Here is a 25,874-nt window from a genome sequence, read left to right on the forward strand (position 1 = left end):
TCTAAGCTCCCCTGCATACCACATACATCACAGAGAGTGAGCGGCTTGTAAGTGGTAGCAGCAGACCTTGGCTGTGGCAGTTGTCAGCCCACAAAGGGGTGCTGGGCCATGCCAAGGAGCCACCATGCTCCCTGTGAGGAAGGCCATGGGTGGCTCAGCATTAACTAAAAAGACCTGGTAGAGAACAAGATGAACAAGATGAAATCCAAGCAGCCCACAAACTCCCACCAGCATGACCTCCTCAACCAAACACACCTGCAGACCTGTGCTATGCTCTGAAAGTCTGGGTCTTCCCCAAATTCCTGTGCTGGCCCCAAGTGATGACATCAGGAGGAGGTGCTTAGGTCAGGGGGTGCACCCTTTGGAATGGGAGCAGTGCCCTTATTATAGAAGAGGCCCCAGAGCACCCGTTCTGTCAAGAGAGAACAGAGAGGCGGCGCCATGAGCCGCAGCAGCCCTCACACACGCCCGGCCTGCCAGAACCCTGCTCTGGGCTCTTCAGCCTCCAGAACTGTGAGCAGTCATTTTTGGAGATGTGTAAGCCCATGCTATTTTGTTAGAGCAGCTAGGCAAACTAAAACACGTCCCAAAGCTGCCACTGCTCCCAAGGGCTGTGCGCCCACTGCCCAGCTCACAGCCACTGCTACAAGGCAGACTCCCATGGTTTACTCCATTTCCTCACTGGTTGGCATGGGGGTGGGGGGTGGGGCTCTGTCTCTTGGATCTGAGTCCTACAGAGCCTCCCTTGGGAGGGAACAATGGGCTTTGTTGTCAGTGCCTTGAAAGAGGTGCCCAAGTGAGAATGGGTAAGCTGATGCACTGTGATGCACAGTGGTCACATCCCAAGGGCCCCAGGGCCATCCTGCTGAGAGGGGAAACAGATTCAGAGAGACTGGGATCCCAGTGCTTTTGGATCCCAGGGAAAAGTCAGGCTCCCAGGCCTGACCTCCCACACTCCATGGCACAGGAAGGCTGCCTGGTCAAGGTGCCTACCCCACAACCACACAGCCTTGCTCCCCATCCCACTCTCAAGGCCCAGAGCCCCTCAACAGCCAGCACTGCCTGGCAGCCATGTTGCAGGGACGGCAAGGAGCCCACTCCCACAGCTGCTGGAGTAGGTGTTCGTCTGGGCCTGCCTCACACGTCTGCATGCTGACACTAGCAGCAGCTTTTAAGTGACCTCCCTTCTCTCCCCGGTCCACACATGCTTTCATGAACAGTACAGTCTTGAGGTCTTCGCTTAAACCTCGCACCAGGCGACTCCTCCCGCATCCTCACAGAGTGTCTTCGTGAGGCTGGTGGGCAGGGGCAGGTGAGCATTGCTGCTGCCACATTCCCACTGGACTAAATCCTGTGAGGCCTATGGCCACATATTCACATCACAGGCACCTCATGCTGATACCAGAGGACAAGTGTTGGGCTTTGGGGAAGAAGAGTGGGTGATTGGGGCCCAGAGCGTTGCCCTGTGAGGCCACAGGATGGCCACTCAAGGGCTGAGCACCTTCTCTCGAGGAGTGAGGTCTTGGTTTGAGCTACCTGTGATGATGCTTCGGGAACTCTCCTCCCTGGGATCCACCTGCAAGGCCAGGGCTCCCAAATTAGCCCCTGAGGCTGGAGAGAGTGTTTGGCCTCTACTCAGGTCCTGGGAAACCCTGTATGATGCCAAGAGAAACATGAGGTCTTCTTTACAGAGACATCAAGGTGCTGCCAAGGAGCTAGCTGAGGCGGCCGGGGAACAGCAGCATGTAGCAGTTGAAATGTGGCTCAAGGCTTCATAAGCAGGAGGTCCCAGAGACAAAGAGCCTGGCTTTCATCAGACATGATCAAGGGCCAGCAGACACTGCTCAGACACAGATTCTGGTACTTCCCAGGCACATCCCCTTTCCTAGAACAGAGCAAAGGTGAACACAGTTCCCTCTGCCCACTCAACATCAGTGTAAGGACAGGTGGGGAGTCTCTGCCCAGCAATCTGATGCCCGGCCCTTGCGTAGAGAGTGCTTGGGGACAGATTTGGCATTTTTTCTTCCTTGTCTTTTGAAATTTCAATGTCCCTGGCAACGTTTTACTAAATAATACTCACCAAAAACCATTCATGCCAAGTAACATTGGTTTAACATGCCAGATATTGGAACTCCTTCAGGCAAAAACAATTAGAATAGGCACAAGAGCCAGCCAAAACCAAGCAGCAGGGAAAAGGAGTGTGTCCTACCCTACACAGCTGCCAACAGGTGACCATCCTCATTCTGAACCCTGGACCAAAGCCCACTTCAGTTTCCTTAGCACTGACAGTGAAGGATGGGAAGGCTACCTTGCCCACTGGGTCTTAAGTATGCTGACCCCAGTGTGGGCCCCTGCAGAAGACCAGCAATTACACAAAGGCTCTACCAGGGTGTGGCACCAGGCCAGGAGACACAGGTTGCTAGAGAGATACTGAGAAAAGCAAGACCCACTGGAAAGAGAAGATTGAGAAGACTCTGGCATTCCAAGGACTCTCCTGACAATTCAGGCTAGGAGCACACAGCCTAACCAAACTGCATGATCAAACTGCCAAGATGCATCCCCTTGGGGGAAGAGTTTGTGCTGCCCCAGGCCTGCGGTTCCCAGGCAAACGCATGCTACGCTAGTGGAGACATGAGGGCGTGGACCACTGGCAGCAGCTAAGCATACTTAGCCATGCAGAAGTCGCACAAAGGCTTGGTGCCAGAGAGCAAAGGACAGAAGTGCACGTGGTGGGGCAGGTCTAGCTGCGCTTCAGTGATCCCCTACCTTGGTCAGCAGCAGGACACGCTTCTGGAGCCTCCGGGCCAGCGCCTCATGGGTCTCACGCTTCTTCCTCTCCTCTAGCAGCTGGCTACTGACTTGCCGGACCTCCTCCTGGAGCTGCTGCTGGGCCTTCTCCAGCCCCCGGGCACTGTGCAAGGAAGGCAAAAGGGCAGTGATAAGGCCTGATGTGACCACCCCAAGGCCCAGGGATGAGCCCCCATAGCGAGCACCACCAGGATGCCCTAAAATAGAGCTGCACGTGCAGCCGCCTCGCTGTCATTTCCTCACTCCTGAATAGCTACTTAACGCCTTTCAGGAGTTTCTGGATTTCAAATAGACGCCCAGGGTGATCCCAGCACACGGCAGGAGGGGGAGGGAAGCTCGACTCCACACACAATGGGAAAAATTGTCAGCCACGCAGCGCTTCAGGACAGGACTTCTGAATGAGCTAAATTGCCAGCACAAGCACTTCCCATGTGAATCACAGTTGGCGCAGATGTGCAGCGTGGAGGGGGCTACACAGTCCTTGAGACTTTCTGCCCGTCAAAACCCTAGCAGCCATGCACTGGACCTGTAGTATGGGAGAGACCCGGGGGCACAGCCAGGCTAAGCCCTCTCCCTGCCTCTGTGCAGTCAGCTAATATTTCCTGCCCACCTCCAGCTTCAACATCCCCTTTCCCTTTGTATCCCCACAATTGCTGCCCCCTCGCAGCTCCCCTGCATCACAATACTTCTGGTCCATCCTTCAGACCAGAGAAGGCAGGATCTCTCCAAGCAGAGGCCAACCTCCAAAAGTGCACTTGGGAGAGTCATGGCACTGATTTCTCAATGCCATCAAGTCCTCTCATCCATGCCTGGCACAGGCACCATGCTGGCTGGTCTTTCAGAGGCCAGTTCAGGAACCTGGTAAGTACAGTCAGCACCAGGAAATCCAGTCAATGCTTAAGGGTTCCCAAGATCCACCAGGGAGGGACACACAAAAGTCAGGGAGGAGAAGTTCTGACAAAGGAAGTAAGTGAGGCAGGGCCAGTGCACCAGGAGGGCACGTGAGCACGTGAGGTAGCAGCACAGTGGGTCATCCCGTTCACTGGCAAAGATCTCCTTCCGAAGGAAATCCTAACTAAACCTTGGAAGTAAAACATGAACAGAATATTAGGGTTCTGTTATAAGGTGACATTTGCAACATTTGTGTGAGGTGACAATGAGAAAAATGTGGCTTCTTCGAAATTTTGAAATTTGGGGACGGCCTGTGAAGGACATCTGCAATCTTAGATTATCCTTAGCATCCAATTATTTCTATTTGCTTTGATTACATGATTTCAAGGAAACCTCAACTCATGAGGGCAGCAGATAATGCTTTCTTTAGAGGTGGTCTCAACTGCAAATTTTTTCTCTTTCACATGAGTACTGGGTTTTTTAAATTAAAATTTAGTAAAATTCTTTAAGCAGCAGAAATATAACTTGAAAGTGAATTTGAGTCAAACATTTACAGAACTTTTGAAGAGACCTGGTAGGGGACCTAGTTCAGCTGAGTGTGGCAGGGAGTGCTGGTCCAGGCTGCCCAGGACAGGCCAAGCAAAAGCCTTCAAGATCATGGAAGCTGGAACCAAGGCTCAGAATAAAGGATGCTGGCATTTCATTCAATAAGCCACCTTGGAAAGCCTGGCACTAATATCTAATCCAAATGCAGAATCAGCCGCTGCCACCTGCACCTCTAGGTGCTCCGTAACCAAAGTCACAGAATAAAATAAGTACAAATATTCATTGGAAACAGACACATTAAGAGGCTATTTTGAGTTCCAGTTCAATTTAAAACTATTCATAGACCAATTTAATAATCAAGAACTGTGAAATCGACTCTTGAATCATTGAATTCAGGTGGGGAGGCTCACAAGCGCCTTAAATCCCAACTCCTAAGTGGGTAATTCAATTAGAAGAATGGCAGCACTCGAGCCGCTGTTTGAAGAGTCACGTATGCATAGGAAGGACCATGGCCATGCGTCGGTAAGGTGACAGGGCACAGCATGACACCGAGTGGGGCTGAGGAATAAGGAACACTCCAAGAAGCTGTCGTTAGCACAAGGGGCTTGGCATAGGCACGAAGGGAGAACGACAAACCCCAAGTCCTGCACACTAGAAGCACAATGTCCTCATAACTGTCTGGGGGTCACCCTCAGGGCTGGGGCCCTCCCCACCCACTACAGGTGCAAAGGGACACAGGCCATGCCATATTTGCTATTCTTTTGTGGCCCTGAGTATGTGTGCTTGGTGTAACAGAGCCAGGTAGCAAGACTGGACACCAGGTACTCAGTGCTAAGCCTGAGCCAGATACCAGCACGATGTAACCGGGCCCCAGCTACTGCAGGGAGGCAAGAACACCGGATATGGAGATGCCCTGACCTGAGCCTTCTACCCAGATTCAAGATTCCAGAAGTACACAGCAGCTACAGGCAGTGGCAGGAGCTATGCTCCATGGTCCCCCAAGACAGAAGAGAGCCTCTAAGGGGTGTGGTGCTATGCCCAGGTTGGAAAAGCTCACTCGCCAGGTCACAAAGAAAACCTGAGCTCTCTCTAGAGCACAATGCCTTTCCTCGAGTGAGGAGGGGAAGAAATAAACGACAGGAATACTCAGTCCTACAGGAGACTCCAGCAGCAGGCAAGAGAGCACCAACTGCAGCCCATGCCCTGCCAATGGCAGTCGAGATGAGACCCCGAGAGCCACCAGGCTGGGCAATCACAGTTCCACATCCATCAGGCAGTTCCTAGGACAATGGATCTGGTATCCAAGTTTTCCAAAGGACAGACCTAGACTTAAAAATCCCACTTCAGCAGATGACAGGGAGACTGCATTCCTGAGCACTCTCTGCAGACCCTCGCTGGAGGCCAGGAGCACTAGAAAAACAAGAGGCACTGAACGCCCAGGGGCCTGCCCTCGTGAACTTCATCCACAAGCATCCCATGCACAACGATATGTGCTTGTGTTTAGTAACACAAGGTACAGTAAACGAGACATAAAATTATAAACTGGGTGACAGAGGACAGAAGGGACAATCCAAAGACATCAGGAAGCAGCTACTGAACAGCTACGATTCCTTGGACTGCAGGACAAAGGGGAGAGACCGAAATCATTAAAATGTGGAACCTCAGAAGAAGGCCCCACAGGATAGGGCACTGCTGATGTCTGAGCTGGGTGGGAGCCCTGGAGGGTCAGGCCTGGGCCTCTGAAGAGAGCCCAGCCTGCACAGGCTGGTGCTTGTGAGGTCTGGAAACACTGCAGACTGGATACAGCTGCTGTGGGGTGATGAGGAAGTGTCCCAAGGAGAGGCAGGAGGCTGCAGGCAGGACAAGCCAGGGGCAGGGCCTCCCTCCTCCTCCAGTCTGGCCACATCTCTCTAGTACCCACTATGGGCTGACACACTAGTCAGACAGCTCCCGAGGGCTGCAGGTCCCAGCACTGCAAGACTGAGCACAGAAAAGAGAACTGGGGCTGAGAGGGGACTTTGCAACTGGCAGTGGTGGAAGACAGATAAATGAGTGCTTTATTCTTACATCAGGAGGCATACAGGAAGGTATTGAAGGCACGGAGGCAAAGGGTGGAGGGGCACCACGTGCAGGTGGCAGGAGAAGGGCGGGCAAGGGGTAGTATTCACATCAGGAAGCATTTCAATCCAGCAGAAGCGCTGCAGAAGTAGGAGCCCCTGAAGGACTCGAAGCCCAACAGGAGGTAAGGAGAAGATCAGAAGGGAGACACAGGGCAGACAGGGAAGGGCCTACACAAAGACTCAAGAGGGCCAAAGGGAGCAAAGTCAGAAAGCAGAGAGCCTTTCTGGACCTTTGCTGGGCCACGGAGCCAAACCAGGTCAACAGAAGGGCATAGTCAAGAAGAGGCCAGCTCTTGTTTAAAAAACAGAAAACAGTGTAGTCCTGCAGGAGAGGGCAGACTACTGTGCACAGAAAAGGGGCAATTTCGCCTAAAGACCCTAGGCAGGGAGAAGGACTAGAATATGCTGAATAAGAGGGAGACTGGCTCCCCCTCCCCCAGAGAGCATATCCAGGAAGGCAGCCCAAAGGCTCCCAGGCAAGTTTCTCAAAGTGCTACTGAACCCAAAGATGCAGATGAGTGGAACAGTGGCCATGGGTCAGAACAGGACCTCTGTTCTGTCCCACAGGCCCTACGAGGGTCTCCCTGGCTTAGAAGCAATTTGGGTGGCCAAATCCCAGAGTACCAACCCACACCAGTTCCAGATTGCGGATCCATCCCCATCGGGAGGTTCTCTCTGTTCACTCTCAGCCTTTCTTCTAAGGGAAGAAGAGAGAGCTCATAAAAAATTAAACTTCTAGCTCTGTGCCAAGTTGAACTCTAAGGTCGGCGGTATTTCCATGAACCTTTGGGAGTTCAAAACAAAGCTCTTGGTGCTTCAAGGAGAAGCTGGGCATGTTTATCGATCGATGCCTTTTTGAGGCAGCATCTAGTGAGAGAAACAAGTCTGAGCTTTTGAGAACCTATCTTTGTAAGTGGCAGGCCACTGCAGTCTACTTTTATGAAGTCTTCATCAGAAACTCAGGCTAAGAATATCTACTTGAAGGAATAAGGAAAGGACACAGACATTCCAGAGTGGCAGGAGACATTTTCACCATCTTCTCCAAGACACTGCTGGTTCCAGTTCTTCCCTTGCTCAACCCAGCATGTCACAGGCTCTGTTGTCTACCTTCTTGCAGCTCCAGATCAGCAGCCCAAGCACCAACAGGGCAAGGAAAACACATCTGTGCAAGTGAACTCTGAGATTCCAAGACAACATGGCCACCACAAGGGACTGCCTCTGAAAAGGAACAGGGCAGGCAGTACAGTGTGTCCTGGATGCTTAGGATAAGGGAGGGCTGCACGGTCACGGTGCCTGAGCCCTACCTGGCATGCAAATCCAGGGGGCATAAAGGTGCCTCAGTAGCCACACCCGGGTCCAAAGCCAAAACAAGAACACTGAACTAAGCAACACCCTGCAATGGACCGAATTTGTCTGTGTCACCAAATGCATATGCTGAATCCAAATCCCAACAAGATCATGTTTGGAGGTGGGGCTCTGGGCAACTAGGTCACCAGGAAAGAGTCCTCATGCTGGAATGAGTGTTCTTGTATGAAGTCCCAGAGTGCTATCTCCCCATCTCCAGTCTCTCATTGTGAGAACACAATGAGAAACACTGAACCAGGAAGACAGTTCTCACCAGGCACAGATCTCCAGCTCCAAAACTGAGAGAAGAGTGTTTGCTGTTTGAGACCCAGTCTCTGGTACTTCTGTGATGGGGACCTGAATTCTCTACAACCACCTTCTCATCCATAACACCTGGACAAGAGCTGACACAGGAAGCTTTCTGCTGGCTGCTCAAAGCATTTCCCTGACAGTACATGCCAACCTGTCGGTGGTCTCCAATTGGTTGTTACAAATATAATTGCATGTGTACATTGCTTTCAGTAATTGCTCTTTTGCATTAAACTATGCAGGAAAATATTGATAAAATTTAATTCCAACTGTTGCAAAATCCATGAAAGCATCTTTATTCTTAGTTGACAGACACAGATCAAAATCCACTAACAGTCCTCCTATTATGGACAATAATGCACCAATAAAAAAATATACGGAAAAGACATACTGACACTTAAATTAGAAAAGCGTCCCCACCAACAGGACTGGGGATGGAGTTCAATGGTAGAGTACTGGCCTAGCATGCTTGAGTCCCTGCATTCAGTCCCCAGCACCACAAAATATTTAAAGAAAAAAAAAAAAAAAAAAAAAACAGTAACACAAATGATTTTTTACTTTCTCCATTTTGCAAAGGGGTAAATGCAGACCCATGTGACAGAGTCACCTCTGTAAGGCCACTGTGTCCCCACCAGGAAACAACAACTGCTTGCCCTCCACAGCCCCTCAGTGCTCTTTGTGGAGCAGACCACAGCAACTGATGGCAGACAGCCAGAGTCAACCCAAGTCAAGCCACCCACCAACCGTGCCATGCCTTTGTCTACCTCAGGGATAAAACACCCCAACCTCCCAGGCCATGCAAGGGTGCTGACCTGACCCCAGAGCCAAGTCTCTGTGCTGGATCTGCTGCACTGTTGCCTACACAGTCCCCACTGTGCAGAGCAGGAGCAGGAGACTGTGACATGGTTCCCTCCTAGCTCATCAGGAAATCTCCAGGAACTGAAAGAAAAGTCTAGAACTCTGCTTGTCTGGTGAGCAGAAGAATCAAGTCAGGAAGAATCACGGGCAGGATTAGGGTAGATTTCCAGTCCCAGAAGTGGACAACAGGGTGAGGGCCAGCTGGTCCCACCACAGAACTGAACCTGGAGTGTGTGCCAGGCTCCCATCCTGGACACAGAAGACAGCCACACACTCCATCAACATGGGCACTGGCAAATAAAAGGATGTCAGGGCCTAATAGACAGTGAGTTATCAGCAGTCCAATGGGATGGGGTGCCATGATGCTCTGGGGCAACAGATGAGACCCCAGGACCCCTGTCTGTCAGCAGAGCCTGAAGGGACAAAGACAAATAAGCATAGAGTCCCAGAAAAGGGAGGCAAAGGGTGCTGGGGGATCCCCCAACAATTGAAGAAAGGTCAAAGGAACAGGAGCCACAGATTAGAGGAGAGAGGGTTGCCTCCGGTGTCAGGGATGCACGGGGAAAGGGCTGCACTGGCTTCAGGGCGGTCTCAGGAACAGACAAAAGCAATGGAGACAGCAGTTAGGTCCAAGGGGCTAGGACTCTCTCAGTCAGAGCCCTCCAAGGTGAGAAGACTATTTGGTGAGACTTTCCCCAACAAAGGGACCACTACAGGCTAGCTGAGCACTGGGGTGGGACCCCAGAGAGAGTCAATACTGCTGATAACCAGATTCCAGGAGACTAAAGATTTCTCGGTGGACCTGGGCTTTATTTCTGGCTGGTACGGCCTGACAAACAAGTAACACATGGACAGGAGACTAAACATTCTGCAAAATACAAGGAAGAAGCTGATCACACTCTTCCCAGGTGGACACTTGCCTGGGGATAGAGTAAGGGGCCACGTGACTTCCTTCATGCCCACCAGATGAAACCTACTAGTTAAAGTTGGGCTCCCTGTTCTCTAGCTGCCTCCAAGAAAAGTTTTAGTTTCCAAGTTATTGTCAATAAAGAAAAGGTCACAACGCCCATCACAGAGGAGCTCGTAAGTACTACGGGCAGTAGGGGTCAGTGGCCCAAGCCTGCACTGCAAGAGGTCTCACAGCAGTCAGGAAAGCAGGGCCACAGACTCCGTGGTCCTGCCCTGTCCTGGCCATAAGCAATGCACAGACACCTGGAGTCAGCCATGCTGTCTCACTCCTAGGTCTCATGCCCCTATGGGCCCTCCTGCTGGCAGCAGACAGGAGGGAGGCCAGAGGTTTCTAAGGACCACAATCCAAGGAAGGGCAAAGCCCATCAAGAGCACGTCCAGATCACACGCTTTTAAAGAGGCACTAGGAGAACAGACAGTGAAGGGTAAAGCCTGAACAGTGCTCTCCAGACAGGAAAAACCTACCCAGGCCAGCACACAGCCCAGACAGCCAGAGGGACACAGAAATGGTATCTGGGGAAGAGCAGGGACTAAAGCAAGGACTCAAGGCTCCCAGTTAGGGAAACATCACCCAGTCCATGTGCTGGGGAGAGGACCCAGCCAGGGCCTGCCTGTCCTCAAATCTTCCCACCCCTGGGAAGGGATTGCCACTCACCAAGCCTCACCAGGCGGCACCAACGGGCCTCACTGACCTTCCCTTTCCACCACATCCAGGGTGCAGAGAAGCCACCAGAGCACATCCAGAGTCCAGCTCCATTCCAGGCTCTGGTATGAACACTCCATGGCCTCCTTGCTGCCATCACTGCCCTGCATGGCCCCTACTCACCTTCCTAACTACCAAATATACCCTGAAATATAAACTCAGCACATTCACGTCCCTGGAGCCCTTCCATGATGCCTGCTCACACACTGCACAAACACCAGGTCGGGTAAGCCCCGCCTCCCAGTCACCTCCCAGACACCATGGTCACGCTCCCCCCTTCACACACTCGCTCCTGTCACCTCAGGCTCTGGGTGGCTGCGCATGCATCCTATAGAACTCTCCTACCTGCTAACAAGCATACTGTGGCTCACATGATGCCCTTATCAGACCAGCACCTTCCTGCCCACCACCTGGTTTAAGTCACCTTTATTATTTGATCTCGTGGCCCTCCCTGTTCTTTTCCCCATGTCATGACTTGCCATATTAACATGTTTATCTGCTTAATGCCGTCCTGCCCTCCCACATGCTAAGAGGGCAGAGGTGGCAACTGTTCAACTCCCCACTCCAGGTCCAAGTGCTGTGCAGAGTGGCTCTTCAACAAATTCCTGTTGTTCTGGTTCACACCAACGACAGGCCAACAACAGGCCATCTGTAAGAAGTGGAATTATGGAATGTGGCCCGTAGCAGTTCACAGAATAGTAGGCTGCTCCTGGAGATGCCAAGGCAGAGGAGACAGAGCTCCTGGGCTTCAAGAGAAAAGTGAAGACAGCAGGGGTTGGAGAGTTTACAGCCCATCTGGGGAACAAGAGCAGTAGCATGTTGGGTGGCCCAGGTGAGTGCAGAGTGGGATAGCATTTTGCATGTGTCCATGGAGGCAGAGGACAGGAGGCTGGTGGGAGCTGAGGAACACTGTCCACAGCAGATATACCTGGCCTGGGTCTGGAGGAATCCTCCAATTCTGTTACAGAGCACTGTCTACCAGAACGACCTCCCATACCACATGCTCCCAACCACAGGAAATGCATGCAGTCATGTTTACAGGGGCTGGAGGGAGCAATGTGGCAGCTGGGCAACATGGTAGTAAAATTTTAGATGGAGCACAAACCAGGCAAAGGTTTCCAGAGGACAAAGGCAGCACTGCACTGTTGCCAGGCTCCTAAATCCCTTCCCTGCCATGGTAGAAGGCCAGGGAGGTAGACCTGTTCTTTGTGGTGAGTGGGTCAGATCAGCCATGGAAGCAGTTACACAGAGGCAGTGTGGCTGACACAGGAGCCCATGTCTCAGGTACTTATGAGGGGAAAATCAACAGCTGCTTCTGGAGAGAAGCAAGGAATAGCATGGCCCTGGGGTTCCACTGGAGCAAGGCATCCAGTAAATGGGTACAAAGGTTCACAGCATGTGCCTAAGGAGGCTCTACACACTGACCAACTTCTCCAACCTTGTACTTTCTCACTGACAACTCAGCATCACTGATATCAACCCTACCCAACTGGTTACACAGAACTTAGTAAGTGACATACCTGAAGAAAGCAGGTAAGTACTTAGCAAGCACTGATTCTTTTCACATGCCTTAATGAGATGGGTAGATCCATCTGTGTCCAGCCAGGGTGGAGAGGGCACGGTTGTGCCTTAAGGCTCCTTTGTAATGAGTTGGTGTAGATGCACATCACCACCCGCTTCTTTGAATCAACTAAGGGGCTTTTTTGCACAACTAAGGGTGGCAGCAGAGGTGGTCAACAGGCCTGCACAGGTATGCTGCCCTCACCTCTGGGCAAAGCCCTTCAGGTCAAAGGATGCCACTGCACATATACTCTGGTGTGGTCCCCACAAGAACCTCAGCAGCTCAGATGGGAGGCAAGCCTGGCCAGGATCACAGGCAGGACTCACGTCCAGAGCACTGTCTAACCACAAGGGCACTCCCACATGGCCAGTCACAGTCCACATGACTATAACAAGGTTGCCTTGAAATGAGTCGGGAGAAGCATGGGACCAGACACACAGGAGGGAGTGGAGGCAGCTCTGCCCCACCTCCTAACACTGTGTGCCCAGGCACAGACTCAGAGCAGCGAGCTTCCCCTGGCGCCCTCGATGCCTGGGCTCAGCCTGGCACGCAGCTGTCTTTATTTACGCCATCTAATTCCAATCTTAAATGCCTCCAAGTGTCATTACACATTTCTCTAAAAAAAAAAAAAAAAAAAAATCCAAACAGCAGAAACAAAACCAGAGAATGAGAAAAGCAAAGACTGAAATAATTACCAATCAACTGCACGGCCGAGGGAGCAGGCTACGAAGCTCTAGTCTGGCCTCCCGGTCACTGCTCCTGATGCTGCCTCTGATGAGTGCTCTGTTCCTAACATCTCATCAATTCGAATCACCAAATTCAATTTGCATTCCCAGATAAACAGAGGCCACACAGTAAATACTCTCATCTGACCTTGAAATGTGAGAAGGAAAATTGCCCCTTGCAATTTCAGTTCGATCCGAAACATAATGCATAACCCAGTTTAGTTGATTGGGAACCAACTTGTAATCTCATTGGTGGGGCTGCCTCCAAAGCCAGGGCACTGGGCAGGAGCAGAACAGTAAGCTTACCCCCCAGGCTGCTGATGAGTGGCTCAAGTCTTCACTGAGGAACTACCAAGTATCCTCCTGCCCAACTTTTGGGGGGAAAAAAAAAAAAATGTAGACAGATAATTAAGAAATCTGAAACTAGGCTGATGCAGACACGCATGGCAGGTGTCCTAGAGCCACCCAGCCCCAACTTCTGGAGGCAGAGGAGGAGAACTCTCACATGCATCATCTCAGCCTTGATGTGACTACAGTCTGAGCACATGGCCTTATCTTAGAGAGGCACATAGCAAGCAGGCAGCAGAGCCAGGCTGGAAGACCAACTAAGGTGCTACGCTCTTTCACATACACCAGAGGTCAGAAAACAGCCTTCTGCTTTTGTAAATAAAGTTTTATCAGAACATAGCCATGCCCATCACTGACATATTGTATGTGGCTGGTTTTGTGTGGCAGACTGTGTGATCTGAAAAACCAAGAACATTTACCATCTTGCCCCTTAGAGAGAAAGACTACCAATCTGTGGCCTACACCAAAGATGCAGAGTTTACCAACAGGGCAACTGACATAATGACATGAGCTCCACCTTACGGAGGGGGCCCATCCCAATACTGCCAGCACCCCAGCAGGAGAGCAGCCGCAGACATTCCTGCTGGCCTGACCCATAGGCCCCACAAATGCATGAATTCTAACAACAAAAACAACAACAAAAAATTACTAACCTATAATCCACTGCCACCTCTTGCCTGGCAACTCATCTATACATTAATCAACACCTTCTTGTAAGAATCCCAACGAGACTCCAGGGAGTCCCATCTCTACATGTAAACAGGACTCCATCAGAGGACATCAGGAAGCACATAGAGGTCTCTTCCTGCCTCTCTCTCCAAGAAGGTCTGTTTGATGAAACGGAGGAAGTACTGAGCCCCTGCCTGGTATGGAGGAGTTTCCACCTCATGCTCCAGTTAAGGCCATAGACACCTGGGGGTGTGACATTCCCTGGGGACACTGCTCCTGGAGGCATGGCTGGGACATGACCTGGGCTTGGCACAATTTACCCTACCCTGGCTCATTAATCCTCCACTATCTCACCCCCTCTCCTGCCTCCTAGCCTTCCAAGATCCAGACTCCATCTCCCTCCCTGGACCTGAACTCCTGAAGAGTAGATGCAGGGAGACAGAAAGAAGGGAGAGCTGCTGTGACCATTCAGGAGAGACCAGAAACTGGGTGAGGGCCGGGGACACAGCAAAGGAGAAAAACGAATAGCGGCAATGGTCAAGAAGGTTCAGAGAGGGTCCAGGTAGGGGGCTCTGGCACTCAATGGACAAGGGGTACATGGACAGCAGTTGGAGCCAGGGTCTCTGGGCTGAACTCCTTGCCCCTTCCTCATCTGGTCTATGAGTTCTAATAAAAATCCATCAAGTACCCCCAAAACAGTCCTTCAAAGAAACAAAGCTCTAATCATCTGTTGTCAGTCCCTCTCTCTCAATGTTTCTCAAATTCTAAAAGCACCCTTGTGCTGGCCAAACTGTCTCCTCATGACAAGTCCTACACGGAAGAAACAACCTGTGGTAGGGCAGGGAGTGTAGAAGGAACAGAGCTGTCCCCACGGCTGGGGAGAACACATAGGGAACTCCTGCCCTGGGTCAGGCGCACCCCACACACAGAGTGGCAGAGGAACAGTTCCCTGTGCTAATGCAGCTGGGGACCCTTCCTCTCCTCCTCCTCTCACTCAGTAGGCCAGCATCCCTGAACCTCCTCTGTGTGCTGCTCCATCTGCCACATAAGACTCAGGAGCCAGCACAGCCCAGGGGATCTTGCACATGACAGCCCCAGGACTGGAAGACCCAAGGAAACGGAGGTGTATGTGGAGGTGGAAAAGCAATGAGCTTCCCTGGGTCCAGATTTCATCTTTGTCTGCCAAGGATTCATGAGTTAGTAGCTTGGTCCTCAGGTGGTGATGGGACCTTAAGAGGTACCCAGGCAGGGGCTCAGCACTTATGGCGGAGATGGCAAACAGTCCTTCAGTCAGCTGGGTACACCCTCAAAGGGAACTGTGGGACGCAGGGCTCTCAGTCTTTCTCTCTGCTTCCTGGCTCATGACGTAGATATGCTTTGCCACATGCTCCTGCCACAATGTGCCATCCTTGTCAGAGGCCCAAACCCATTTTGGACTGGAACCTCCAGAACAGGAGCAAAATAAACCTTTTCTAAGCTAGTTCCCTCAGGTATTTGATTACAGCGACAGCTGACTTATGTACTTGGGGACTCAGAGGAGAGGGGGTAATGGGACCATCGCATGGTGAGTGAGTTCTGAGTAGGTGCATGTGGAATACAGGAAGGCAGGAGGGGCCCAGAGGAGCTCAGCCAGCGTCCCTGTCAAGGCAGCAATTGCCACCACCCAGGAGGCCACTCAGAGTGTGCTGGCACAGAGCTACACCAACATCTCCAAGCCTGGGGACAAGAGTTCACATAACAAGCGAAAGAGTGGCACATCATGCTGCAGGACCAGGACAAGAAGCGCTCTGAGGAGTGAGGGCACAGCATTTAATTGAGATTGTGAGTCAAATCGGACAAGCAGTTAAGAGATGAGACAGAGTAATCTCAGCAACATCTCTCTCTTTGGAATCACCCAACAGCCCAATTAGTGGCTCTGATGACGAGGTTCCCAGCACTCGCACGATCAATAGCGCCCGCTGGCCAGCAGAGCGGGATGGCCTGCCTGCACTCGACCGGCTTCGATCGGCACCTGTGCTCCATCATAATCCTTCCGGCTGCCTGGAGGAGCCTGATTAAGAAAGCCCATTCTGCCTGTTTATTCTGCCATTGATTTTGCTGTGCTCGACCCAAAGCCTGAACGTCAATACCCTGTTGGGTGAGGCACCTTCTCAGGGCCTCTGCAGTCTCTCCCTGGGTGAGGAGTGTCCACAGGCCTTGTCAATCAGATATGCACAACACAGAGAGCCTTCTCTCTATGTGGGGGACATCGTGGGTGACCAGGACTGACAGATTCAACACTGTCAATAACTAACAAAAAAAATCTCCAGAACATTCCCCACACTGAAAAATAAAAACAAAAGGGGAAAATTAGATTTTCGGAATTCTTAGTTTCTCTTCCACTCTTTTTAGTGAGAGCTGGGAGCAGAGGGAGGCATGTGCTGACCAATGGCTATGTCAACACGGCCACTCATTTATTAATCTCACTTCCTCTCACCCCAGGCTCGGGCTCAGAGAGTTGACACTTGGCTTGAGAAATGCCAGCTCTAAGCACTTTATTTCCTCTTGAACTTTAAGAACTGACTGAGACAGAAGTGACCTTTAAAAGGCAGGGTTAGTGCTTGTCGGAACTGCCGCAGCTCTTCTCTGCGTTCGCGACATGAGAGGAGCCGGGCAAACTCCCGTGAGCGCAGGCAGCGAGGAGCAGGGGCACTGGGGTGGTTGGGGCAGGGTGGCAGAGGAGGTCTGAGGGGGCCCAGCCATCCAGAGACTTCAAACACGCCAAGATGGCCAACTACATCATGCCTCATGGGGCGAGGGCTAAAGAGGAGCAATGCCAAATGCAGCAAACCCCTCCACACGTGGGTTCAAGTGGGCCCCACCACTTACTAGTGGCAAGCAAGATGGACACTGAGAGGCCAATATCTGCTTCTCAAATTCTTCCCAGAAAAGCTCTTGATGAAAAAGCAGATATATTTCCTGACACTGCCCTTTCCCAGCCTCCTGGAAATTTTAGTTGACAGTTCTCAAGTGGCCACTGGGAACCTTCTTATGGCCTGGCTATGGGGTATTCAGGGGACTGCACAGTGAAATAGGACATCTCTGCCTTGAGGAAATCCACAGTGCCTTTAGTGACACAGGACGGCCATTCTGTCCAAGAGCCAAGAGCAAAGGTCAGACAGGAAACAGTGAGCCTGGAAGGCAGGCAGGCAGGCTCTGGGTGGCGAGGTGCTCCTGGCAGAGGCACTGCTCAGAGGCTGTAAGAAAGCAGGTCCCAGCCAAGTGCCAGTGATGAGCATCCCACCCTAGGTGCAGGTAAGGGATAGCACAGCCTAACAGATGCAGCCCCCAGTGGAGATGGGAAATTCACAAGTAAGATGGAGTCACAACCACACAGGACTAAAGAAAAGGCAATGGGGGGTGGAGGGATAGCAATTTCTGCATAGCAGCAAACTTTAACCAAAGCTCCTGAATCACACTGGCTAGCCACCTATTGACCAGCATAGGCCACATGCAAAGTGCCCAGCCCCTGGGAAGGGGTACGAAGCAGGAAGTCATCATAGGAGGAAGTGGCCAGACCCAGCACCTGACCAGCTTTAGAGACTAGATGTGTACTCTCCTTAAGACTGGGTTCTCCTATGGACCCAACCAGGGGAAGGGTCACCTCAAGGACAATGACCTCATGGAGCAATCCTAGTTCTCGCTGTAGATTAATGAGCAGCACATCATCAGTGGAGCCAATGGTGCCTTATGGTAAGAGTGTTGACAAGGGTGGGGACAATTATAGGTATTCAACAGTATTTGGGAGATTTTGGTTCAAAATTCAGAAAGTTTTAGATGTTTCTGAATGAAGTGCAAGAAAATCAAGGTTTGTTAAAAAAAAAAAAAAAAAATTAAAAAAACTCAAAAAAAAAAAAAAAAAAAAAAAAAGGTTTGTTGACTATGCACATCTATTTCATCTTCTGAAGGTCCATGGAGGACAGGAAGGCTGGCTACAAAGGATGGCCCCGACCAACCACAGAGGCTACCACAGGTGTGACATGTGTGTCCCATGGCCCCAGTGTCAGCAAGGAAGAGGTCCAGGTGACCTGAACTTAGTAGGAGGGTCAGGGGTGTGCCTGCCAGCTCCACAGGGTAAGGAGCAGGGCAAGGGAGGATCTGAGCATACAAGGACTGCACGGAGCAGAGGGACTTGGCCAGTGCACACTGGGCCTCCCACATACCCACCTCCAAGATGGCAGGAGAGCAGCATGAGAGCAGAGCTGGGCAGCTGCTGCTGAGCCAATGCCCTGCCAGGCCCGTCTGCTGAGCACAGATTAGAAACAGGAAATGCAGCTCAGCAAGCACACAACAACTAAACACATTTCCTGAGCCACTGTATGACTTCCATTGCTGCTCATCCTCGTCACTCAATGGCAATTCACTACCAGGGCATCAGCTATTATAGAAGACACTCAGAATTTACCTCGGGCCTTAGAATAGTTGCTCCTCCTACCTCCTGTGGTCAGACTCCAGACAGCTCTAGGGGTACAGAAGCATACAAAAACAAAGCCAAGAGACAGAGACAGTGTTCCCCCATCACCAGGCAAATGGGTGCTATTCTGGGTAACTGCAAGAATCACATCAGGTTACCAGACAACAGATCCTCACTGCCAACTAGACTCCCGGGACACCTATTAGTCCTCATCTCTTAATGTATATCGTGTCACTTGATTCTGCCTCCTGCCCCAAGTGAAGTGTTATAATCAGCCCCTTGTGGACAAGGGGCTGATGGGAGAGGAGTGGTAAAGTGAGTCTCCTCTACCAAAGTACATTCCTGAGGGCAATCCTTTATCTGTCATCTTAGGGAATCAAGAACAGAAGTGAAAAAGCCTCACCCACTTGGGTTCTATGACCTGAGGGGAGGATGCTGATAGGGCGTGGCTTACCAGACACTGAGTCTGCCAGAGTCTTGGTCTTGGACTTGAACTTCTGGTCTCCAGAACTGTGAGAAATGGGTTTCTGTGGTTTATGAGCCTCCCAGGCTCTAATATTTTTGTTACAGCAGCAGAAAATACTACAACACCACTTATATCAAAAGACAGTCTTGATGGATCAATGATTTTAGACATGAAAGATGAAATCATAAAAGGGGAAATATAAAAGGAAATTTTAATGATCTAGGAAAAAGAAAGCCTTTCTACATTCATACAAAAACAAAATCAACAGAAGCGGTGAAAGAAACAGCTTCTGCATCTAACTACCCAAGAATCAAAAGCTGGCATCTGGAAGAAAACTGTAACCAAACAAGGAAAATGTCAAGTTGGGAAGTCATATTTTCAGACAAAGGGCTAATCTCCTTAAGCTATTAAAGCCTTCTCTAAAAATTAATTTTAAAAAAGAAAGAATAATAGGCAAAGATTACAGATAGGAAAAAACATAACTAAAAGATCTCTGGGAACACATTGCCAGTTACCTAAATGGTTCATGAGTGCAGGGACAGGTGCTCCACACACCATTCCTAGGAAGTCACAAGTGAAGCCACGCGTAACACACCTCACTCCTGCTGGCTGACAACAGCAAGTGCTGGTGGGGACGGGGAGCAGCTGGAATTCCCAGGCTGCTGGTAGAAGCCTGCAGCCTCACAAAGCTCATCACACAACTGGGTTCCCAGGTCTGAGGGCAAGGGGCAAGCACACGAGTCCTCAAGTGACCACAGGAACACACTTACACACCCTCAACTCAGGAGGCTGAAATTCAGACATGAGCAGAGGACTACGAGCAGGAGAATGCCACACAAACCACGGTCCTTCGCACTGAGAACACCACTCTGCCATGGGAGGACCTGTGTCACCACTGGCCCTGCCCCAACGGAGACGAGCTTCCTCAGCTTGTGTTCAAGGGTCACCTATGTTGTGGTGGTCATATGGTAGGTTGTCCCTCTTTTTTCTGGCACAATACCTGCCTGCTGAGGCGGGACATCTGTGGTGGAGGAGATACCAACAGAGGTCACATTTGCATGTGGGGCTCTGGCACCCTCATTTCTGGGGTGCTGGTCACGCTGTTCATGTGACACCAGGTGCAGACTCATGGAAAACAGTGAGGCTTCTGTTTTTCACTATCTGTAAATCAGACTTCCAGAAGGTACTGGTTGGGGCTGGGGTTGGGGCTCAGTGGTAGAGTGCTCGCCTAGCATGCGTGAGGTTCGATCCTCAGCACCATATACAAATAAATAAAAATAAAGGTCCATCAACAACTAAAAAAGGGCTGGGAATATAGCTTAGTTGGTAGAGTGCTTGCCTTGCAAGCACAAGGCCATGAGTTCAATCCCCAGCACCACAAAAAAATAAATAAATAAAAATTTTAAGAAGAAGGTACTGGCTTTTTAAAAGACCACACTGATATAGTATTCTCACCTAACAGGTTTCTACCCTGCTTTGACAGGCTGTAGAAACAATATGAATTAGTTCTTGTAATTCATGGCACCCAAGTCCAAGGCTTCTCTGTGGATACCGGCTCTGCAGGCCCAGCGTGACCACCCAGCACACGAGTCCACCACCTCCTTTCCAGGCACTGTGGCCAGGAGCGGGCACATATGCTCCTACGAGGGAGCCTCCCCATGGGACTCCACGAGGCAGGGCACCTAACAGAGAGGGAGTTAACACTTCCTCCTCCACCCCAAGGCTTCAAATCAAAGTCAAGACGACAAAAAAGGACTCGGTGCTTGGTGAGGAATCGTTAGAGTATTGATGCAACCTCACTCATGCCACAGCCACAAAACTAACACGGTCCTTAGAACACGATAATTAAGGAGAAAAGCTGCCAGCTTCCTTTAACGAGAGCCGCACAAATCACTCAGCCAGTGACGAGGAGCAGGACAAAGACCAAAGGGGCAGCCTAGACCATCAGGCAGCAGCCAGCACCACCACGCTGTCAAGAGGCCCCTTAAACGCTGCCGCGGGTGATGGATTAGACCTGGACGGGCCCTAATTGCTCTTATCTTCTCACACTTAATGTGAGGGGTGAACAAGAGGAATGGAGGGCCCAAAGGACAGAGAGATGCAGACTGGTAAGCTGAGAGGAGGATGTCCTGAAGAGAAAGAGCCCCTGGACTTCAAGAAGTGCAGGGAGGAGGTGGCCATGCATTCAGGACCTGGCTCCAGCCTCAGGGAAGCTCTGCCCTTCAGATCTCTACATGTGGTGCTGGGCAGGGTTGGGGCTGACCACTGAGGGGACACTAAGCCCCTGAGAAGATGCTGTTGTGTTGTGGTCCTGGTGCGGGGCTCACATTGGTCAAGACCCATAAAACTATACACAGAAGAGTTTCACTCCTAGGAGATAAAAAGTAATCAGGATGAGGGCCCGCTGAGGTGGAACACAAATGGCTGCTAAAACATGTCCCATACACACAACCCTGCAAAGGTCATGACATGAGTCCAGCAGCTAAGGTCTTTCCTGCCTGGTTACGGCAGAAGAATCATCCGCGGGCATCTCTGTTCTAAGAGGAATGATGTCCTCTGACCAAGAACAGGAAGCTGAAAGTTGGGAGTATGGGTTTAGAAACTACCTGTCTACAGGTAACAGCTTGATCCAAAAGATGTCAGCACCCAGCAAACGTGCTACCATGCAGTGAGAACCTGGGCCCTACTGAAGAGCTGCAAGGACTACCACAGAAGAGCACGCAGGCCAAGCACGCCCTCCTTCACCTCTCACAGGGCCCCAACAGCAGGTCCTGCAGTGATTTCCACCAATGAGGCAGGAAACGGAAGCACAAGGATGTCAACTAACTGAACCAAAACCACACAGGAGGCTGAGAGAGGGGCAGTGGTTGGAACCATAGCAATCTGGCCAAGCTGGTCCTATGGTCCATTGATTCTCAAAAATGACAAATCCCTCACCTCTGTCAGCCCAAGAGCCACTGGCAGTTAAGGGGGAAAAAACAACCACACTGTATGGTGAAAGAAAGATGAATTTAATATCATATTCTTGAGTTCTCACATATTAAGTCAAAAATCAACCAGGTTGCCTATTCCTTCTAATTGGTCCCAAGGGCAGATCTACTATGGGCAGGGCTCCAAGAGAAGCTGGCAGCAATGCTGTCACAAGCTAAGAAATCTGACCCAGACTTTTTGGAAGTTCTTCTCCTTGTAGAATGCACATGCACAGCAATAAGGTAGGGGAGCATGTGCTGTGACGGCAAAGGGGCCGTGGCTCTGGTGCAGGAGGAACCCCTGTGACAGCAGTGGGATCTCAGAGCACGCCTGTGCCCCATCATTCCTGTTGCAAGCCTTCAGGGAATGAGCTGTCCAAACTCACAGGCCATGCTCACCCTGGCCCCTGCTGTCCCATAGGTGCTCTCACCCACCCTCTCTCATTCCATTCAAGTCCCTTGAATATGCTGAGTTCCACGAACCCCAGACACAACTTCTTTAACTGCTAACTTCTTTTTTAAAAAAATATTCTTTTGGTTGTCAATGGGCCTTTTTATTTATATGTGGTGCTGAGGATTGAACCCAGTGTCTCACACATGCTAGGAAGCACTCTGCCACGGATCCCCAGCCCCAGCCCAAGGCTCACTTCTAATGCCACTGAGTGTGCACCAAGTTTGGGGCCGATGCTGCTGACACTTGCAGTCTCCAGACTCTCCAGCCTCCCCACCCCCCCCTCCCCATCTACTACATCTCTCCTCCCGTCTTCTGAGGCTCCTCTGCCAGCCTCGCCCTGTTTCTCATGACCTTGACAGTGCTGAGTCCTGGTCAGACTGTTAGCATGTCCCTCAACTAGGGTCACTTCAGATGTTTCACAACTATCTGGAGCTGCCAGTTTGGGAAAAACTCCACTGTGTAGAGCACCCCCATCATCATGTGGAAACTGGGGCACTGTGACATCACAGCACCACCTGTCTCACCTGGTGAAGGTGCTGCTGGTTCTCCAGGGTCAGTGGATGCTTTTCCTGTCTACACTCTGCTCTCTGGAAGAAGTGGGGAAGTCCAACCCAGCAGAAGAGGAGGGACTAAGAGCCATCTCTGCAGGAGAGAGCACCACCAAATTACCTGGGGTTCCGCGCAAGCAGGGTTGGTCTCCAGCCCACCTAGTGATGCGTTTACCATCCTCTTGACAGCATCTCTCACAGAGCTGAGTCTTTAGTAAGGCCAACTGATCGGTTTTTCTCTTTTGCTGATTTGCTTCTGGGTAGTAACCGAAACTCAGCACACAACCCAAGGCCGTGCAGGTCCCTCCTGACTTTTCTTCTAGATGGGGATGACAGCAGGGCCTTCCCTGAGTGTTAACAAGGCAGTGCACAGGAAAGAACACGGTCCAGGTCGAATGTTCAGAAATTGTTGGCTTTTTTAAGAAATGAATACGTTTTTTAACAAGTACACTTTTAACAATTCTTCCTGAGGAAATAATCAGCAATTGTACAAGAAAAGATCTGGGGGCATATATTAATCAGAGTATTATTTATAACAGAGAAATAAACTATTAAATACCTAACAATAAGAGTTTGACTAAATAACGTATTCAAGAGAATGGTTTACAGTCAAAAAGTTGTCTTTTGAGGTATTTTTTGTTGCTGGGGATTGAATCCAGGGCCTCATGCATGCTAATAAGCACATACTCTACCACTGGGCTGCACCCCTCCCCAAGAACTTATGTTTTAAAGGAACATTTAACTTGGGAAATGCTCACAAAAGATCAAACAAAATAAGAAGACTCACCAAACAATGAGCATAGTATTATATTTTTCCTAAAAACTATATCAGGAAACAATATTCTATATATATATAAATAAACGGCAGGCAGAATATAAGCCAACACATTTACAGTGGTTTTCACTGGACAGGAGGATGATGGGAAACCTTTATTCTCATCTTTTCTGTTTGTTTCCTCTACATTGTCAAACGTTCTAAATGAAAGTGGATTCCTTTTGTAGTTGGACCCAAAAAAGGTTATTCAAATAAAATGCTGACATCCTTTCGCTTCCTTTCCCTTCCTCCCAGGTGTGAGGATGCAGCTGCAGGAACGTGGGAAAAGCAGATACTGAGAACCTGAGGAGGAACGCGGACGCCCCAAGGACGGCGCTCTGTTTCCTTCACCCACAAAGTTACAGAGATAGCAGCAAATGCCCTACTGCTAACCAAAGATGCCCAGAAGAGGCTGCATGTAACAGGGCGAGGGACACTTGGGAGAGAACATTCTGGAAATGCATGCTGGGTAGCCAAGGCACACATGGGAAAAGATATAAAGAACAAGGGATGTGCCATGAAACGGTCAAGGCTCACCCCTATGAAGACACTAAGGCCAGATGACTTCTGGGAATGCAATCCTGTAGCCCCTCCTCATAAAGATCACAATCACAAACCACCCTGAGGCCAGAAGTCAGCCCAGACCTCCCAGGAAGGAGGTGAAGTACCAGGAGAGGCTTGGTGACACAGCTGTATTCCCTGGTCATCCATGTCTTCTTATCTATGACTCTTCAGTAAAATATTAGGGAAACAGTTAATGTCTTAAACTGAAATGACATAAACAGCAAGACATTGTGCAAAATAAAATGTTTTTGCGAAGACTTAAAAATTCAAAAAGGGACAGCACACATTCCTCTTATAGGATACCCACCCTCTAATTTCACGTTAAGGTAGGAGATGCAAAGCAGGGCCAGCCTTATGCAGCCTGGAGACAAGGGAAGAGAGGGGGTCCAAAGCCACAATCACTAGTAAAGGAACTTGTGGCACAAGAGAGATGGGATTGGTACTGGCTGTCACTAGAAAAGAAAACAATGTGAGCAGGAGGCTCGTGGGATAGCAGTAACACCTGGTGAGCAAGGCAGATGTGCTGCTGAGTGAAAGGCACAGAGGTGCGCACAAGTGAGGCAGAGCTAGCAAGGTTGTGGTTCAGGGAAGCACTAGGGCGGGGTGGGGCAGGAACCACAGGAATATCTGCAGGTGCATGCTAGAACAGCAGAACTACAGACACCCATGGCAAAGTGAGGGTACAAGAAGCACAGGAGTCCCCTTTACTGGCTAGGACACATTCCAAGACCTTTAATGGATGCCTAGAATCACAGAGGATACAGAACCCTGTATACACTGGGTTTTCCTATGCACACATACCTGATAGGATTTAGCTTATAAATTGGGCACAGTAAGATTACTAACTATAACTATTACAACATAAGTTATAACAATATGCTGTACTCAAAGTTCTAAACATGTTCTCTCTCTCTCTCTCTCCCATGGTCTCTCTGATGTGACAGGATGCAATACCCGAGGGAGGTGAATGACTAAGCACTATCATGCACTGTGGCCATAACTTTTGCAGTTTGAGGTGCAACAACAAAACTAGCACAAACTTCTTTACCTTTACAATTTCACGGACAGAAGATCATTCTTAGTGCAGATCACAGCAACCTCAGCACACAACTGTCTTTCAGCATTTCTACCTTTCACTTAAAGGAGGCATTCAGGGCTTCTCTTTTTGGCATATTCTAAGCACTGCTACTCTTGTACCACAGGGCCATTACTAAGTGACATAAGTATTACTTGAACATAAGCACTGTGATACTGTGACAGTCAATCTGATTACCCAGACAGCTGCTAAGTGACTTCCAGGTGAGTAGCATATATAGTGTGGATACGCTGGACAAAGATGCACCTTCTGTAAGGACAGAATGAGGTCTTGTTACGCTACTCTGAATGTTGCACGATTTATAACTTATGAATCGTTTTATTCTGTAAATTTCAATTTACTATTTTCAGACTGCAGTAGGTAAAACCTCAGAGCAAAACTGTGGATAAAGGGGAAACTACTGTATCTATGAGGCATTAACTGGCAGCTCTGGGCATGTAAAAGGGCAGCCAAAAGCAGGAAGGTGGTGGGCTGTATCTCCTCAAGGGCAGAAGGAAGGAGGAGAGAGTGTATCAGTGAGAGTCTAGAAAGACCTGTCAGGTGAGACAGAGTCTTGGGGCTGCTGAGACCAAATTCTTCTGAGCTCAATCAGGATTTAATTGTGTTCCAACATCTTGAAGGCAACAAAGAAGAGTAAGCAAGTGCTGCTAGCAGAGCTG

General features: G+C 50.2%; 1 protein-coding gene across 1 annotated transcript in view; it reads right to left on the reverse strand.

The window, feature by feature from the left end:
• MAD1L1 (mitotic arrest deficient 1 like 1) overlaps window positions 1-25,874 on the reverse strand; it is a gene marked incomplete at its 5' end in the record, with an annotated part of 369,275 nt that overhangs the window by 240,239 nt on the left and 103,162 nt on the right. Inside the window, one exon of the mRNA XM_079120677.1 lies at window positions 2,767-2,911. Coding sequence (XP_078976803.1) covers window positions 2,767-2,911 — 145 coding nt within the window. The remainder of the gene's footprint in view (window positions 1-2,766; window positions 2,912-25,874) is intronic.

Source organism: Sciurus vulgaris, assembly GCF_902686455.1.
Source record: "Sciurus vulgaris genome assembly, chromosome: 18".
In the NCBI taxonomy this organism is placed as follows: Eukaryota; Metazoa; Chordata; class Mammalia; order Rodentia; family Sciuridae; genus Sciurus; species Sciurus vulgaris.